Consider the following 20000-nt stretch of genomic DNA (forward strand, 5'->3'; position numbering starts at 1 on the left):
GTGGAGAGTGATTTAGGTTATCGGCGCATTTGTGAAGGTCTATTCTTAGATAATGTTATTTCAGGGGTTTATTGCTCGTGTGATTGATCTATCTGTAGGTCTGTCCGTCTTGACTTGTCTGTGTGGGTAGAGCTGCATAGAGCTCTGTCAGTACGGGACCTCAACCTGCACTGTTGTTTTCTTTCATTTACATTTTAACTTTAGGGAATTTAGCAGACACTTTTATCCAAAGCAACTTACATTTGTCAGAAGAAAGAGAAACAACAATACTTCGATGTCGGTACGGTAAAGACATTCATAGAAACAAGTGTTAAGCACTTACATTTGCTAGGTTAACCCCTTTTTCTGATTACAATGAGATAGGATAAGACGCTACACAATGTACAAGTACTATTTTTAAGTGCCAGGACATAGGCAAGGCAAGGCAAGGCAAGGCAAGGCAAGGCAACTTTATTTATATAGCACGTTTCATACACCATACAATAAGTGTGCACATTAAGTGCGAGGACTTACAACACACAATAAGTGTGTGCATTAAGTGTCAGGATGTACAACATACAATAAGTGAAGTGCCAGGACTTACAACACACAATAAGTGTGACATTAAGTCCCAGGACGTACCACATGCAAGAAGTGCGTAAGTGAGTTGCATGGGATGCCTGAAATGGAGTATTTTGTTCTACTGCCACGGACACTTTGAAAGTCTGGCCAAACAGATTCAGGGTAATCTATGTTCAGCGGATGTGTGCTCTTACAGCACACTTCTCATTTAATTTGATTGGTTTTCTGTAGATCTTTTTTTATAGATGCAGCTAAGTATTTCGCTTTTTTCGACTTGCAATGTTTATAGTTGACTCATTATAAATGAGTGCTACTTGAAGAAACTTCTAAATCTCCCTCTCTCCCTCATTATTATATCAGTGTGTCTCCCTCTCCTCTACAGCGGTAAATCTTAACACCAGTCTCAAATAGCCAGCTCTTTTATCGGCCCTGGCCCAGTATATTATAACAGCTTCTATGAGGCGGTCGCTTGACCCCAGCTAAGGACATTGGTTAAGCAGCAAAAATAAAATTCTTCTGGGATTGGCTTAGACCGACACGTTCAAATCCTATTGACGCTTTGGTTTAGTTAAACCTGAGGCAATACCACAAACTTGAGCAACGTATTGGCGAACACGCTTGACAGTTTTCCTTTATAGATTTCTTGAGTTATGGGGTTATAATCTCGTAATACAAATCGTAAATCGTAGTGATTTATTGCCAATGTCCTGGCCTATGTCTTGTTTGAGCACTTAAGGAGTGAAAGAGTGTCTTTGTACTGGTCTTTTTACTCATCAGTTATAGAAATACAGAAAATACATATGTTTCAGATTCATATTGCGTTTAGAAAGCTCAAAGTCCAGAAAATATGTGTTTACACAATTAACCGGCGTAATGTGGACATGGCCTTAAGGGAGACGTACAGACAGAGAGAAAGTGATAAAGGGTGAGAGTGAAAGAGAGAGTAATAGATAGAGAGTCATATACACATAAGTAGATACAAAGAGAGAGAGAGAGAGAGAGAGACAGAGAGAGAAAGACAGAAACAGAGAGAGACACATATACGTGTGTAGGGTAGGTGTGCTGGACTGGGAGTCTCTGGTAACTGGGGGCCCATGTGGTTCACTCAGTTGCACCCCCTCAGTGTGATGAGTGACTGGATTTTCTCTTTCACTGTCCTTGAAGACGTGTCTCTGTGTGTGTGTTTGTGCATGGCAGTGTTTTTCTTTCTGGATGCGTGTGTTACCCCTGACATCTTGTGTGGATGTACATGTGTGTGCATTTATGTGTTTGCACACACATGGAAGGGTGCATGCTTGTGTCTAAGTGTTACCAAATGTGTGTGAATGTGTGCATTTCTTTTGTGTGTAGGACCTTTGTGTGTATGTCATGTGTGTGTGGGTGATTGTGTGTGTGTATGTGTGTATGTGTGTGCGTGTGTATCGGGTGCATGAGTGCATGTGTGGGTGTGTGTGTGTGTCCAGGGGAGTTTAAAATATTGAGTCTGGAGAGAGAGACTGCCCCACTGGGACCCCCGAACCCCCCCCCCCCCCCCCCCCCAGAGCACCTAGGCCCTCTCACCACTTACCTCTGTCCCCAGCTCCTTCCCTCAGAGAGACATGCAGGCACAGAGGGAGAGAGAGAGCGAGAGAGAGCAAGAGAGGTTCCTCCACTGGGAACCCCCCCAACCACATACCCACACTCACAGAGAGAGAGAGAGAGAGAGAGAGAGAGAGAGAGAGAGAGAGAGAGAGAGAGAGAGAGAGAGAGAGAGAGAGAGAGAGAGAGAGAGAGAGAGAGAGAGATGACAAGTGCAACGGATGAATGCGTTGAGATGGGGTTAGAGTGGTGATGGAGTCAGGAAACTGTGGTGGAGTGGTGATAGAGGGAGAGACAGGAAATGACAGAGAGAGAGAGGTGTTAGAGAGAGAGAAACTTAAAATTGTTGAGTCATTGTGAATAGGTGTTTGATTTTATTTTTGGATTGATTGATTTTATGTTTGTCACCTTTGCATATTCATAGATTTGCATTAGGATCGTTTTATGGTCATCCTCTCTTGCAATAGATATTTAGAAAAGAGCGGTCAGCTGTATTTGTTCCATACAGAAAACTAAATCCGTGTGGTTGGATGAAATAAGAGAAGGAGTTTGAGGAGACTCATTTGTGAAGAAAGCATCTTAAAAACCTGTGTAGGCGGCGATTAAGAGAGGGAGAGAGAGAGAGAGAGAGAGAGAGAGAGAGAGAGAGAGAGAGAGAGAGAGAGAGAGAGAGAGAGAGAGAGAGAGAGAGAGAGATTGTAACAGTCTTTAGAAGTGTGAAAACTAACACATTACCTCCAGCTGAACTCTGGTCCAGGTCGTGTTTCCTCTGTCTCTCTCCTCTTCAGAGTCTGGGCTCCGTCCCCTGGGCTTGGGTGTCACTGGTTGGGGCCCCAGCAGACAGAAGAGTCAGTAGAGCCCAGCTTCAAGTTTTTTCCAAACACATTCGTACATTGCGACATATGCTATGACGCTTTATTGAACAGTAACAGTTCTGGCTCGGGCCCCGCTGGAACTAAACAAGCCCAGCATGTACGGGCCCCTCTGGGGACTTCCAGTGTGTGGCTGAATCAACAATGAAACAGTCCCTTCACTACAAGCACTGACCGAATTATATAATTCTCTCCACATCCTGGAGAGATGGAGAGGGAGAGAGACAGGGAGAGACAGAGAGAAAACCTTACAAAGGCGTGTGATGTGAGTGTTTGAAGACTGCAGCCGAGATTAAGCGATTTTGCTACGTAAGAATAAACTTGACTGTACGACATCCTCAGTCTGTTGTTGATCAGAATTGTTGGGTCTTATGGTAATATGGTGACAGCCCACATGAACCAAGACCTAAGAAGCACCAACAGATGATAAACACTTGATTACAACAGACAAAATATCTCAAAAACATCTGCTTTGCATAATTTGAAATGCATCATCATCATTTTACATCCAACTCTTTCTCCGTGTTGGTTCTTGAAAGCTGTGTTTAAATCAGCGCTGGCTATTGGCCCAGTATTGACTAAGACAGATTCGCATCTCCACCTCAATCTGGGGTTACAATCATGGTGTGACTCATCTGAACGCTTCGACCACTCACAGCAGAACCAGCTCCAGAACTCCCAGGAAGGTACTGGAGTTCATACTGGGAAAAGTGGGATGAAAGGTAGAACACAGTTCAGAAGAGATGCTTCTCAGAACCCGGTACTGCCCTGGAATCTGAAGAATATTCAAACATAAACACACATGCACTTGCACCCACGCACACACAAACACACAAGTAAAAACGCAGAAACGTGCACGCACACACAAATACACACACACAACCACACACACATACACACACACACACACACACACACACACACACACACACACACACACACACACACACACACACACACACACACACACACACACACACACACACACACACACACACACAAACACACACACGTGCAGCTCTAATCGCCTGCACCAAACAAACCAAAAGACATAAAACATCTCCCCCGGGAATTCATCAGAGGCCTCTGTGCTTGGCGGCTGCAGGATGTTTTATGGTAGTTCTCGATTAACGATTTAAATTTTTAGTGGTCTTGTATAAAGTTGTTTTTGTTGCTTTACTCATTCCCGTCTCTCCCTCTGTTTATCCTCAGAAGCATCTCCAACTTGATGCGGTTTGCTTTGCTGTTACGCTACTTCATGTACAATGTTTCAGCAAACAAGCGACCATGAATGCAGCAGATTGAATAATAAATGTTCTTTTCTCTCTGTCTCTCTCCTTGTTGTCTTGTCCCCCTCTTCCCTCAACTTCTCCATGGATTTTCTGACACTTTTCTTTCATTGCTCTTGTCGTCTCACTCCCTTCCCTGTCAATTAAATCTCTCATTCTCAATTCATCACTCTCTCACTCTCCGAATCCCAAACTCTCTCTCTCTCTCTCTCTCTCTCTCTCTCTCTCTCTCTCTCTCTCTCTCTCTCTCTCTCTCTCTCTCTCTCTCTCTCGCTCTCTCTCTCTCTCTCTCTCTCCCCTCCCTATACTCTCTCTCTTTTTCCCCTCCCCTAGAGCTGGTGTCCACCAACAGGTCTTCCGTCTTCAGCGGTCACCAAGGAGATCTCGCGCTGACCGCCGTCTTCCTCGACGAGTACCATGACCGCCTCTTCCTGGGCGGGAAGGATGTGCTCTACTCTCTCACGCTGGGCCCCGCCGCTACCGAGTCCAAAGAGGTGAGAACCTCTTAAGAAGGACAAAGAGTTCTGAGTCAAAGAGGGTTTTTCAACTCATTCCCCTTGCGGCCATCTTGGTTCAAACGATAGCCCAGTGGGGAATTAAGCATTCAGTTAATTTAATGCTTAGGGCTAAAATGGAACCAAGATGGCCACTAGGGGATTGATGCAGCACCATGGCTGTAGCTTGCATCTTGGTTCGGCTATCTTGCATGTAGGCCAGAGACGGGGAGTCGAGTATGAGACTCGGACTCGAGTCGCACTTAAGTCGCACAAACGGTGACTTCAGACTTGCGACTCCAACCAAAAGACTTCAGACTTGACTCGGACTCGAGCTTCGAGACTCGTCAAGTCATGCAATTATTGCTTTTTAAATCTAAGTTCATTCATGTATTTCTATTAGGGATGGGCAACGACCGTCGTAATTTTTTGATAATTCACCATTTCTAAGCATATAATGGCCGGTGTCAGGGAAAGTGGATTTTTTGCCATCTGTCGTATCACTCTGCAGGTCCAGTAACTTATCAACCCCAGCGTCCTCGGTTGCTAAGCGATGTGTGTGGTGTGAGCGGTGTGAAGCTACTTTTTTCATTTTGGCAAGTAGCCTTGTAAAAAGAGGGATATTGAATAGAACGTCGCCTTATTTTCGCGATAATGACCGGCGTTCTATACATTATCCCTTACAGAAACTAGAAAGGCAGACGTGTTCCATAGTTTCCATAATGCTAAAGACGTGTCTAGTTCACCTTCATGTTTCGGCACATGTAGGCCTATCTGCCTAAGCCCACGTTGCAGGTAGTTTTGCAACACGTCTAGGTGGTACATACGTAGCAAGAGTGATTTGTATCCGTATGAGGCCGAGCGTCCGTGAGCGGGACAAACTTGCATTTTTCAAATTACATTTGGACCATCCATGACTTGTGAACATCTCTGATGTAGACAACCAAACTTCTCTACAAGTAGTGTGTCCATAATTTGCATTATTTTACAGTTAAGTCTGTTGAAGTTACTTAATGTTGACTTGCAGTTAATAGCGAGTAGCTATTTTCTAGGGTTAAAATGAAATGTATAAAAAGTCTGACGACTGATTTATGCCATCACACTGGTCACACTGATTGTATTTAATGATGGGGATCATCATCAATTATATGCCATGGAAGTGGAGATTCAGTGGTAATGGATGAAATAACAAACAATTAACTGTGTGCTGGTAATGTTTGGCTTTAAGATAATTAATGATTTCTCCCTTACAACACTTATTTATGTAATTGATGCATGCATTTGCAAGAAAGGTTTTTATCCCACAAACACTCACGTACTGTAATGTACGAGGTCCAAAATAGCCTCCATCTGTCGTCACATGGGGACCTTAGATCACTGATAAGGGTTCTGTAAGTAATGTACAGCAGGGGCCCGTGATAGATGGCCCTTTGAGATCCCTTAACCCCTCTTAGTTCTGCTCTTTCACCCGGCCGAACATCTGTAAAAAGTGCTTTCTTCTTGTCTTAAATTCACAGTACACAGTACACAGTGATTTGGTGTTACTGTGTCATCACTGGAAATATAGATACACAAATTAAGGACACAAAGACACAGCATACTTAATCAGATACATGTGCTGTATATGAATAGATTTTTTCTTTAATTATATTGGCACTTTATTGGTAGAATCAATAAAAAATAGTTTTTTTCCATTCGATTATAATATTTACTTACTCATCTAGAATATACAAAAAATGGGTACACTTCTTGATCTGTTTAAAGTCTCTTTGTGCCGGACCTGTTCTTCATTGAGTTCCCTCGGTCTTGCCCAGCCCCCCGGCAATCCAGCATGAAGCACGAGCCCCACATGTCTCCTGTGTTGTCAGGGCAGGGAGAGTGGCACGCCCTCCCTTGCACTGGAACACCTGCAGGAACCGCAACTCCTCCAATCCCCCTCACCACCCCTTTGTAAATCAACCTGGCCGTTGGTTCTCGTTTCCACATGTGCCCGTCAGCCTCAAAACTCCACGTCTATCGGCGTGACGGACGCCGGAGCACAGCCCCCCTCCACCTTCCCATCTGAAGGAGTTAAGGGCGGCTTACCCTCCGTCGGAGAGGGGTGCTTGAGTGGGTGCTTCTATTCATTTGAGTGGGTGCTTCTATAGAGACACCCAAAGTCGCTCATTCCGGGACATCTGTAGACCTTTATTATGGGAGGATCCCGCACTCTAAGCCGTTCTTTACTGTGATGTGTCGTTATGATTTTGGCCAGATCTTTGACGATTTTTACACGTAGCATACCGCGACGGCCGCCATTGGCTACGCCGGTGACCTATAGACCCGTGGGGTAGCTGCTATCTACGCAGAAGTATGAATTATATATAATTCATCCATTGCACTTCAGAGGGTCAGGGGTAACACTGAATGAGGACAGACATGAGAGATGAATTATGGCCGGTGCCAAGAAGTCCGATCCTTTATGGATAATTTTGCTGACAAGGGTCCACAGTCATTAAACATCCTGCGGTTGATGGATGGTGGGGGGAGAGAGTGAGAGAGAGAGAGAGAGAGAGAGAGAGAGAGAGAGAGAGAGAGAGAGAGAGAGAGAGAGAGAGAGAGAGAGAGAGAGAGAGAGAGAGAGACTGGGGAGAAAAGGGAAAAAGAGGGGAAGGAGAGAGAGAAGAAAGAGACGTATAGAGAAACAAAGCGAGGAAAGGGTAGCAGCAAGTTACATTTGGGGACAAAATATTGCTTGCATTAGTCTTAGTTGACATGCTAATCACCGGCAGTAAGGATATCCTTGTTTTTTTTGTATAAAAAACAAACCTAATTTAAAGATTCAGGTTCAGGTTCAGTCAGTTCAGGTCCTGGCAGTCATGTGTAGGAACCCATCCATCCAAGTCCATCCATGTAGCAGGTCAGAACAGGGGGCTCCAGTGTACACGATGTACAGGTGAAGTATCGCATTACGTTCCACTAGCAGCATGCTCAGAGGTCAATTATAAAGCAGTACAGCTCACACATGGCTTTGTGCCACAAGTCTGCAAAATCCTAACCAGACAAGGAGAGCTCATTGGAAGATTATAGATAACAAGCAACATAAAGCAAAGAAATATATGAAAGCTATCGCATGGGAATCTAATTGTACCGTGGAATTCCTCCTTAATCCTGTGCATTTCGGGGTGGTTTGCGCAGATGTGAGCTTTTGTTTGGGCTAGCAAGTCTTTTTTATCTTTTTTAGATTTATTTTCTGAGGTTAGGAATGGTTTGGACTGCAGGAGTATGTGCTGCGGAGCAAGGAGCGGTCACTAAATTAAAACCAAGCTTCACGTCACTCACGCTGGCTTTGCATGTCGAGGAGAAAAGCATTAGCCATGCTCCCTGCACACAGCTATCCTTGAACCCTTATTGTTTTTCAGTTTCCACTGAATGCTGCCCTAAATTCTTTGTTTTCTTTCTAATCATAAGAATACTTTAATTATAATAATATTTTAAAAGTATAATTGTATTTTAATGTTTTTTTATTACGTATTATGTTTTTATTATGTTTTTTTTGTTATTATCTTTTTTATGTTTATAAGTGCTACTAAAATATTCAAAGAGTTGTAAATAATTATGAGTGTTTGTATACTTATGTGAGGCTTGTTTGTTTGTTGGCATGAGCACACGGGTTTGTATGTAGTTGTGCATGCATGCAGGTATGCATGTGCTCATGTGACTTGGTAGAGGCATGCAAGACAAATTGTTTTTGTGTGTGTTTACATTTGTGTTTTGCATGTATGGGGCATCGAGGCTATGTTAAACGTCTGGGGAAGGAGACTGAAGTAAACCAGAGCCAAGATGTTTATCCATTGTTTCATTTCCCTCCATGTCTGACTTAACCCCCCTCGGAAGTCTGCTACTCTCATATGTTCATCGCACACAATACTCGCTGAGGCCCTGACCTCTGCAACATACACGTGCGCGCACACACACACACACACACACACACACACACACACACACACACACACACACACACACACACACACACACACACACACACACACACACACACACACACACATAAACACAGACCCACCTTATCACTGTCTCTATCTCTCTCTCTATGCATGCATACACACAGACATTCACACAATACACAGTCACAAACATAAGCACGCACACATACACACACACACACACACACACACACACACACACACACACACACACACACACACACACACACACACACACACACACACACACACACACACACACACACACACTAACACTAAAAACATGTGGAGCTACAGAGCTGGTCTGTAATTTAATTTCTATTATTCCATCAAGATTAGGTGATATACATGCAGCCATCTGTAGTTTAAAAGACTCCTGACTTTATGTGATTTATTGAACAGTCACCCACAAACCCCATGGTGTGCCAGTAATCAGTACACACTACATACGCACACTTCCAGACTTCAATGTTAAAACAATGCCCCCGCACGTATAGTATTCCTTACATTCGCCTTCGGCCCACAAATAGTCTGCTTTAAAAAACTAACCAGATCCTCTTTCTGCCCGAACAGTAAACATGAAACGGAGAGGCATGAAGTAGTGTCAAAGACTTGTGTGGTTTGCCCGTCCCCCCACCCAGGGCCAGATCTATACATTACGGGGGGGAACCAGAGAGACCATCAGAGACGTACAGCCCCATGTTTTCCCTTCTCACAAGAGAAGAGTTGTCCCCCCCACTCCGCCTCTCTCGAAACACGAACACATCACATTCTCGTACTCCTCACCACAAACTTTAAGAATATCCGAGACGAAAGACTTCTGCCACGGTTGCTATTATTCGAATTAGGATTATTATTATCTGTATTATCCCACGGTGCCAGCGAAGGCAGCGGGCCGAAGCCGATGGTCGACCCGCCAGTGGGAACACCGGCGCCACAAAACGGCCGCAGACACACCTCTTGTGCCGCCGTGCGATCGGTTGAGGGCTCCGGTGTGTCTCGCTCTATCGCGTACTGAAGGACGCTTAATAGAAGGGGAACAGGAGAGGTCCAAACGCATTTCCAAGACCCCTGTATGGCATGGACGTGCCAATGGACGGTCCAAACCACAGCGCCCCCTCCACCAGCCGCTGCCACAGCCCACCGCAGTGGAGGGTATTTAAACGGGTGTAAAAGCCTTGGTGCCTCACAGCCAGTTACACAACACGTCGTCTTCTAATCGGATCCTTATGTGTCTCCGTGCTAAAACATCGATTTGGAGTATGTTGGATGCGGGGCGAGAGGGAATGGAGTCAAATTATGGTTTATGTAGCATCACACCAGCTGTGTGTCTATCGAAATGGACCTGACTGGTGTAGCGAAAGAGCATTTGCCGCTAGCCGAGTCGAATTAAAGAACAATAAATAATGCCATAGCGTGTGGAAATGCTCCACATTGTGATGTAAATGTTTGACTTTGTCTCCTGGTGAAAAGTGTAGCGCAACGTAAACAAATTATGATGGGGGGGCTGTGCGTGCTCTATACGTTTAGCGTTGGGATCACTCAGCGTTGTTTTTCTTGGGCCTACAGACACCGCCGGAGCCAATCGGAGATTCTGTCATTCATCGCCCCCTCGCAGCCACCACCATGTTGGTTCAGCCAGTTGGGTCGTTCCTGCAGTCAGGTTTCGAACCCGACTTAAGAGGGCTTTTTGAGCTAAAGCGTAATATTGCTCGGGTCGAAGGTCATCTATTTGGCCTTGGGGATAAATTAAGATAAAGTAAATAATGTCTTTTGTACGGTTATATTTATGTAATTATTCAAAAACAAGATGATTTAATAGTTGTTAGTGGTTGAGATAATTACTATAGATGTTTTCAATCCATACCGTCTGAATTGTTTTACTTTTTTAGTGCAGTTTCTATGCAGGTCTGTTTGTAATTGAAACTGCTTGTAATTATTATTAATAGAGGGTGCTTCCCTTAAAACCCCACGTGGCATGCCTATTTGAATCACTGTGGCCTCAACGCTATATCAGAAACAGTTAGCCACAGTGAACAATGTGGCATTGAGAAGGCCATATGTGATGACTGCATCTCTTTCATCACACTCCATGTAACCGTACTCGCGTCCAAGGGACCGAGGACTGGGTTTTAAGACCGGGCCGGCTTCCGCGGAGTATCAGCGCCACTGAGCCGTGTCCAACCCGCCCCGCTGCTCCTGATGATTTACTAACCGAGGGCGATCCGGTGCCAGGTTTTAGAAAGGCCCATTTCAAACGGCACATTATGCGAGTGAACCATGAGACCACAACAGCGTGCTACGGGTTTTAATTCAAATTTTTTTTGGGGGTAATTTGGGGGTATGCCCTGATGTGGAGTAAACTGTCTTAAGTCAAAGCGTACAACAAATAGGCGATTGTTCGCTGATTCACCATGTTTTGCTAAATTATTCCTTTGAACACTCCAGATAAAGGTTATAACTATGTGTTTCAGGTGACGCAGGATGAAGTCAGGGCCTTCCTCGGGAGATTAACTTTAGGCCCTGCAGTTTGAATATGATCAACATTTAAGTTCTGAGAATGTTTTGGCAAAAGCTAAAACAAAACTGCCTTCATATTTTTGGGGTCTGCTTGTCATCTTCTTTTGTCTGGCATCTTTCCTTCAAAATGAGGCACGCATGATAACATCAGTGCCTTGACATCATACTCAAGTAGGCTCTTCTCCTTATGGTAATTATTATCCTAGGTTTAAGAAGATGTCAAGCGATATAAAAAAAGAAAGAACATGCACTGAAACAGACGCTGCATTTGAAATCTCAAACCACAGCTTTTTAGCACTCACAGTACCCTGTATATCACTCCCTTAAAACAAACACATTATCCAGACATTCAAGGGCTTTGGTTTGGGTTTGAATGACGATGTCTGTGATCTCCATACGAGAGCTTCATGTGGCTACATGTGAAAGGTGCAGGTGTGTTTTGGGATCAGTCTCTCTCACAGTCTTTGGAAATAGGTGATTTATGGATTAGTTGAATCTATTTATAACATGTACAGTATTCTAGTCTGGAATAGAAAATGAACATGTGTGTGTGTTTGTGTGTGTGGGTGTGTGTGTGCGTGTGTATTTTCGTGTGTGCATGTGTGTTAATGTGTGCGTGTTGGGTTTAATAGGAGCAAAGGTTTCCACAGCACAGATCACATTACTTTTTTGTCCATTTCATAACTGAAACACACACACACACACACACACACACACACACACACACACACACACACACACACACACACACACACACACACACACACACACACACACACACACACACACAGATACACACACAAACAGAAACACACACACGCACAGAAAAAATAAAGAAATATACTATTGCAAAGGCTAGACAATGGGATAGGCACAAACACACACACACACAAAAAAAACTCCTCCGTCCCATCTGTTCCCTCTGGGTGGAGTTCAGCCGCCAAATGGTAGTCATTCTTCCGGCCGGCTCGACAAAGACGTATTGTCTCAGATAAACCCTAGACAGCAACACACTGAAGTACCGTATTACTCAATTGACCAAAAACCAAACAGCCAGAAAGACCAATGCAGCATCAGTCATCAGAAAACATTATCTTTGTTCATGTTACTGGTCAAATAAGGCAGATGGAATCATTGTTTTCCCCTCAAAACAAAGATCGAGGGTAGAATTCCTAGTCAACTGTTGTTGGATGTGATCTGTGAGAACTGTGTTGACCACGATAAAAGGTTTGTGAGATCCAGATGTTTTCGGTTGGATTTGTGGAATCCATGACTTTATGTCTCTGTCGGACTAGACTACAATTTTTATTTTTCTCTGGAAATTTTTGGTAGTCGATTACGATTTTCTCAGGGGAATTTGGAATTGCAGCCAATATCTTTCGGGAGTTCATGTTCGGGAATCAGACAGGAAGTAATATCTAAACCCTGGGCTGATCTCGAAAGCCAAGGTTAACTTTATATTGGGATCACAATGATGTAGCATTCAGTATTAGAAGTTCTCCAGTTTTTTCAATCATGTATCAGTCATAGTATTCGCAAAATGACCTACTTGCTGCTGACTCCAAAATGTGTTTCCAATTGAATATCATTTTTCTTATTTCTTTTTTTGGCCATTTATATTTTTATTCATACACGACAAAGAAAATTATTTAATTTGGTATTTCTTTTGTACTCAATCAAGGAACAACACCACTACCATCCAACACACTATAGTGCCTTGCTCGCTAGTGAGGCAGTAGTTAGCCTAGGGTTTTTGAGGGTGTTTTTATGTACAGCTCTACCAAGAAGTGAATATTGCGTGTGACCGGCTTCCAGAGGTGTCAAGTAACAAAGTACAAATACTTTGTCACCGTACTTAAGAAGACATTTTGGTTATCTATACTTTACTTGAGTAATTATTTTTCAGCCGATTTTTTACTTCTACTCCTTACATTTTCAGGCAATTTTCTGTACTTTCTTCTTCTTACATTTAAAAAATAGCCTTATTACTCCTATTTCATTTGGGCTTGCTTTCATTCCTGTGCTGTGCCCCCGATAAGAATTGTATCCCCGGCCGCGGGTGTGCGCATGCATCCAGTGCAGGCGGAAGGACACTGCTTCGAATTCATCCAAGGCTGATGTGTTTCAAAATGTTGATTATCAACGAGGTTGTAAAGTAGTAATTTATCTGTCAAAATTAATGTTTTATTCTTCCGACATGTTTACAATCTTTATTCACTCATTGCACCGGCCAAACTGACAGCGGTCTACTGAAAAACAGCTGATCGTATTTTATTCCTGTATCCACAATTCAGTTGCAAAATCGGAGGATGTTGTTGCAAAATATTGTCAATAAATAAAAATAATAACACTGATAGGCCTAATAATGTAGAACTATCGCAATTATAAATATGTGTCCTTCACTATGATGCATACTGAATGAAGAATTTACATGTTTCTTCTTTCCTAGCCAAAGTTATAAAGGGGGGATGCATATTTTGTCAGACTTTACTTTTGACCTGCCAAAATATGTTTTGGCAGGTCTAGTATACATACTTCTTTTTAAGTAATGAATGTGAATACTTTTGACACCTCTGTCGGCTTCCAATACATCCCAATGTGGCCAAGATATAAACACTTTAAGATAATGAAATAGATGGGAGGGTGGATGAAAAACCATAACACATATACAGAAGTATGTAAGAGTTAAATTTTAAATTTGAACAGTGACTAGAGTTCGTTGAATCCAGTCAGTTGATGGACTTTTTAGTCATCTTTTGGTGCATTTGATTAAGACAAATTGATACCAAATAATCAGTATTCATAGCCAAAGCCAATATTAGCATCGTATAGACGTCAAGCCTAATGAACCTTGACAGCATATGCTTACAAAATCAAATGGAAGATAGTTCCACTATTCTGAAGTAATTTAGTCCCCATCTCAGCTACGTCAAGCTTGTGGGCTTGTTGGTGGTTCTTTAATGAAGCCTAGGCACAAGACAATTTAAAAATAAACAAGATCTATGCAGAGTAGGCATATGGTAATATAGCGTAGGAAGCTCCTGCATTCCAATTTATTCATCTCATCAACACTGTCTCAAGTACCAAAGTCATTCATTATCTCTCCCCCCCCCCCCCCCCTCTCTCTCTCTCTCTCTCTATCACCTGTCTCAGATCCACTGGCCGCCATTGCCAGGCAACAGGGATGACTGCATCCAGAGGGGAAAAGAACCCCAGGTAAGTGGCTCTTCTTCACCAATCTACCTCAACGCATGCCTTTGAATTTAAATTATACCTGGCTCTCTTTTTTACTGATTGCTCTGAAGAACTCATCTTTTAAGGAACTTTAAACAAACAAACCTTTCAAACTGAACCCGTCAACTCCATCCCCAAAACAATTGGTGATGTGATTTTCCCTAGTTTAGAAGACATTGGCATAAAAATTGTCTGCACATCAAGAAAGACCCAATTTCCCATAACAGTGTTTCACAGTTGATTGTGATGTCCCAGAGGTTCAGTCACATTCTTTGGTTAATCTCTTTTGAATCTCTGTGTAATCATCCTCGAGGGCCAAGATGCAGATCTCCCCCCCACAAAAGAAAAGACATAAAATTACAGGAAAAAACGGTCTCCCCTAAAGAGTCACCCGGAGCCGAGAGACAAAACAACACTAACGCTAAACACAAGCCGGCCTGATTGTTACGGCGTCCGCCTGGCCTGCGGCACGCGCAGCAGACTGGGGATAACGTTAGAACCCCAGCCTCATCAGACCACAGCCACGCTTTCAAACACGAGACTGAAGTTTCCTGCCCTGCGGTGCTGTCGCCTCTGATCTCCTTCCTATGCATCCTCCCCCCCGCCCCCGTATACCGTAAGACAAACAGCGGCGAGGAGCACACCCTGACGCAGGGGAACCAGATGTAGACGGGAGGTTCTCCGCCTTTTAATGAAGACCGGGGGAGGAGGGGAAATTAAGGCCTGAGGCTCGCCAGGAAGAGAGGGGGATACAAGCAGGCCAGCAGGCTGTCTCGTTTCAACACATTTCTGGCCGGACGAGAGTTTTCATCAGCATTTTGAAAAGGCCGTCCATCCATATTAAAACTTGAACTGCTTGGTGTTTCTCCACCAGCCACCTGCAGAGGCCTGGATCTCGTCCCAATTGTGATTTTTTTTCTGAGACATGTGTTTTGCACGACCACACATCAACTGCGTTTCCAGATTAATACATTTGGGGAGGTTTATAAAAAGTTCAGTTTTTGTAACAGAAGAAACAAAAGTTTTGTCTTAAACTTATCACATTCAGCGAGTAGGGTGAGTGAATACATCAAGGGAAGAAAGATGGAGGATGAAGATGAAATGAGGGCAGAGGACTTTGATGAAGGAGCTATGAAATACTCAAGGGAATAAGATGGATGTCTTATGTAACTCCCAGTCTCAATTTGAAACCAATGCAGAAACCGAAGCAGTCGTGATGCAATAACTGAAAATGAATCTATGAGCATTTTTCGTTTTAATTAATCAAACATTAAATGCTCTTCGCTGAAGTGGTTCTTTGATGCTGGCAGCGAAACAATGCATCTCTCTCAATAGCCTTCAACCCTGAACTCCTTGGGATTCGAACAACAACACCTCAACGGCCAGAGAAGCAGAGAGGAAGAGGGCATGATAGGAGCTCCAGATTACATCTCCTGATGAAAAGTCATTACTGAAGTGAATGTTCATTTGGGCTCGGGAAAATACAACGGAAAAGTCTACGGAGAAAGAACATTGAACGGCTCGTTTGGAAAATGTAAATGAAAAAAGAAAAAGTACATAGGGCAAATGAGGGGAAAAAAACGATTAGCCATAAAGAAAGAATGAAAGAAAAATAAGAAAGGAATGAAAGAAAAGCTTGGGGCTGCGTTGTGATGAGGACTCTTTGATGTATAGAGACACCATGCAACTCCCTCCAAGATGGAGTAGGCCACTCAGTGGCTTTGTGGTTCCTAGACTTCATAAAACAACTGCAATTACTGCTTTATGCGCACATAAACACATGGCCAAACACACACGCACGCGCATGTCCTCAAGTTATGACAATACATACACACACACCCCCCTCACACACAAATACACACCCACACACACATACACACTCATAAATTTGCTGACATGGCATACGATATTTACCATTTTAAACTTGTAAACAAACACACAGAATCCCGCAGTATGTACTGTAGGCACACAAAGGGAAAATAGATTCTAGATAGAAATGGCTTCTGACAAAAGTGTTTGTGACAAGAAATGTCTTAATGCCCATATGGTATTAGTTAGTTTGTGCGCGTTTGTGTCAGTGTATGTGTGTGTGTCTGTGTGTGTATGTGTGTGTGTGTGTGTTTATGCATCTGAGTGTGTGTGTGATTGTATCTATTCAAAGTCTTTGAAATGGCGGCTGAGATGCTTGTATCTTGTGTCATTTCTATGAGCATTTCCTTCCCCTGTTGCCCTTGTGGCTAGCTACAGATTGTGTTTGTGTTTGTGTTTGTGTGTGTGTGTGTGTGTGTGTGTGTGTGTGTGTGTGTGTGTGTGTGTGTGTGTGTGTGTGTGTGTGTGTGTGTGTGTGTGTGTGTGTGTGTGTGTGTGTGCTTATGAATGTGTGCATGTGTGCACATGTTTGTGTGTGATGGAGAGAGCTGTCGCAGGGCCTTCCTCTGTGTGCCTTAGTGTTGAATCAGACGTATTGGTCAAAAGATTCTTCTGCTCCCTGTCCTCTGGCTGTGCTGATCTATGTGCTGCCAAGACAGAGACAGGAACACATGTACAAACACACATAATGAGAGAGAGAGAGAGAGAGAGAGAGAGAGAGAGAGAGAGAGAGAGAGAGAGAGAGAGAGAGAGAGAGAGAGAGAGAGAGAGAGAGAGAGAGAGAGAGATCGAAAGAGAGAGAGAGTATTTTACAAAACTACCATTACAAATGAAACGGTGGAACATCGTTGACAGGCTAATCTCTCCTTGTTGGCCCTGGCTCCATCATTATTATCTGGACCAGAGGGCTTCCTAACCCTGCCCCACTCAAACCAGAGGCAAGACGTTCACTTTGTATTAAACAATAATACAACTTCTAAAGCATGAAATACATTCATATGCAAGTTGTAAGGTCTCAGCTTATGCCGTTAATAATTGGTCTTGGCTGCTTTAGAATACAGATGCTACCTGCCAAAAGCATGTCTGTCAATAGGACTGTGGTGTGCATTGTCAGGGAAGCGATCTCTAATGAGAAAAAGATGGTCCCCTCTCTCTATCTAGCACTATCTCTCTCTCTCTCTCTCTCTCTCTCTCTCTCTCTCTCTCTCTCTCTCTCTCTCTCTCTCTCTCTCTCTCTCTCTCTCTCTCTCTCTCTCTCTCTCTCTCCCCCTCCCTATTTCTGATCCCTCTCTCACTTCACCCATTCATATGCATGATGGTTAATCAACATAATAGCCAAATGCAGAAAATTCCCCAAAAATGCAATCATCTCCTGCATGACCATGAGCTAATACAACCAATCGTTTCCTTCAGTGTTTAGGGCTTATTATTATGATAGTGTGGCTAGTTTTGTAAACCTTCACTCGGGCCTTAAACCCATCTCTATCCCTGGCCAGGGGTCATTGTGTGTTTCCTCTGGGGCTCCCTGGCATCCAGTAACCAGCAGGCCTCTAAGACGACCTCTGAGACCATTACACAGCTGCTGAGACCAAACGCTTTGACTGGGGCTTGCACGCTTTGGACATCCAGCTCCGAAACGCTCTCCATAGCGTGTCCACATCTGTGTGTGTGTGTGTGTGTGTGTGTGTGTGTGTGTGTGTGTGTGTGTGTGTGTGTGTGTGTGTGTGTGTGTGTGTGTGTGTGTGTGTGTGTGTGTGTGTGTGTTAGGCCTGGATCTTTGTGAGTGTGTCGCTGTTTGATGGCTCCACTGAGCACTGTCTGTTTACGTTGGAAGCTTCTCGCCAAATTCCTGACCCTCCACTCCTTGGTATGGTCAGGCTAGGTCCAGCATAGTCCACGCTCTGGTGGAGTTGACCGCTACAACTAATTCAATTTAGTCCTCAATGAACAGATGGCTTCATGTGGCTTTGAGGGCCCCGCTGATGTTCTGGCAGTTTAGTTGTTGTGTTGATATTGTAGGACCTTGTGTGTCTTTTTTGGACACTAGGACACAGCATATTCTGGCTTAACATTCCCAAGTTATGAGGTGCCGGTTTTAATAGCGAAATGAACAGCGATGCGATGTGCCAAGATTAGTCAAATCACTCAGTTTCAGTGAGGGCGCTAATCCAAGCGTTAGGACGCGATGACAGAGCGTATCGCCTTCCTCCACTCGATTGAAGACACATTTCCCGACGCCTCTCAGAGCCGTAGCGAAAAAAAACGATCCCAGAGCTCCGCGACTTCAAGCCTTCCCTCCCTAACACCTTTATGAAAACATGTTTCAAATGAGGACTCCACGTGTCCTAATTGATTAAGTCCAACAGTTTACAGAGATGACAAGCAGACCTCTACACCCCCCCGGTCCTCAGTACCACAGTGCTGACCCAGGCAAACTGCTGCTAGTAATTACATCGCCCCTGGCTCCCCGGTGGGGGGCTGGGTCTCTGGTTCTCAGGTTCCCTGGATACATGCGGTTCCTCCCTGAAAGCCTAATTAAAGGACGGACACTCGCGGAGAGAAGAAATGAGGTTTGAGGCCCTGGTTTGTTTCTGGTGGTGTTGTGCCTCCCATATTGCTGTTTAACCTCGGAAAGACCACACAACGTTCCGGAACAATCCCTGGGTGTGAGGCAGGAATGTGTTTTCCTACTTCGGTGTAAAGCTTCTCACTTAATTCTTGATCCTTTAAACGGTCCAGCAGACAACACAGATCTCTATTGTCCCGCTCTGCAGGGTGTGCAACACAACAGAGTCAGTCAAGCTGACATCGATCTAAACGGCTATCATGCATCAGTTATTATTATTATTTTTATTTTTTTTAATTCTTGATCAAGATGTTGATTCGATTCAAATTGTATTGTCAATTGTCGCTTCATTCTATCGATTGCATGATATATTCAATACATCTATACATCTTGTAATCAATAATAATGTGAATGTAGCAATATATCCCTAATCCAACCCTACTATTGTAAAGTATTGACCGTGTGGTAAATTAGCGTTTTTGCCACCTTGCACGTTTGTTAAGTCTGCATTGATGCCATTTTAACGTATTGAAGTCAATGTATCAATGTCTTTAAAAGCATGTCCCCCGGACCAGGTATAATAGGGTAATTAAAAATAACGGATGTTTAATCGCGGTGAACAGAAGTGTTCCCCTTTAGGACTCTCAAAACGTTGACTTAGAAGGACTCAGGAAATAAGGAGCTTACAAAGATTTGAAAGTAAACTACATTTGGATTGGTTCAAGCATGAGTACCCCCACCACGTGTTGATTAGATCCCGTGAATACAACAATTGTTTGTCTGAAAACAGGAGGTCAAAGGGTGCACTGAATCCGAGCAGGATCATAATGGCTCTCATACTATTGTGAATTCCTGAATCCCTCCGTACAATGAGCTCAGCGTCTAGAAGTGAAGACTCTCTTCGGTTCATAGCAGAGGTTCTACAAACTTGTTCAACGCCCAGATTTTGATGTGGAGTACGGCTACTAAATGCAACTGGAGGCTATCAATAGGCAATCAACTTAGATAATTCCGATGCAATTTGTAATAAAAAT

The 20000-nt window shown here is 43.6% G+C and overlaps 1 protein-coding gene across 1 annotated transcript in view; it reads left to right on the plus strand.

Moving 5' to 3' along the window:
- The window catches only part of sema3bl (sema domain, immunoglobulin domain (Ig), short basic domain, secreted, (semaphorin) 3bl), a 57895-nt gene that overhangs the window by 12166 nt on the left and 25729 nt on the right, over window positions 1-20000 (plus strand). The window contains exons 2-3 of the mRNA XM_056598366.1: window positions 4634-4794; window positions 14451-14513. Of these exons, the coding sequence (XP_056454341.1) occupies window positions 4634-4794; window positions 14451-14513 (224 nt within the window). The remainder of the gene's footprint in view (window positions 1-4633; window positions 4795-14450; window positions 14514-20000) is intronic.

The sequence above is a fragment of the Gadus chalcogrammus genome, chromosome 1 (assembly GCF_026213295.1).
Source record: "Gadus chalcogrammus isolate NIFS_2021 chromosome 1, NIFS_Gcha_1.0, whole genome shotgun sequence".
NCBI classification, from domain to species: Eukaryota; Metazoa; Chordata; class Actinopteri; order Gadiformes; family Gadidae; genus Gadus; species Gadus chalcogrammus.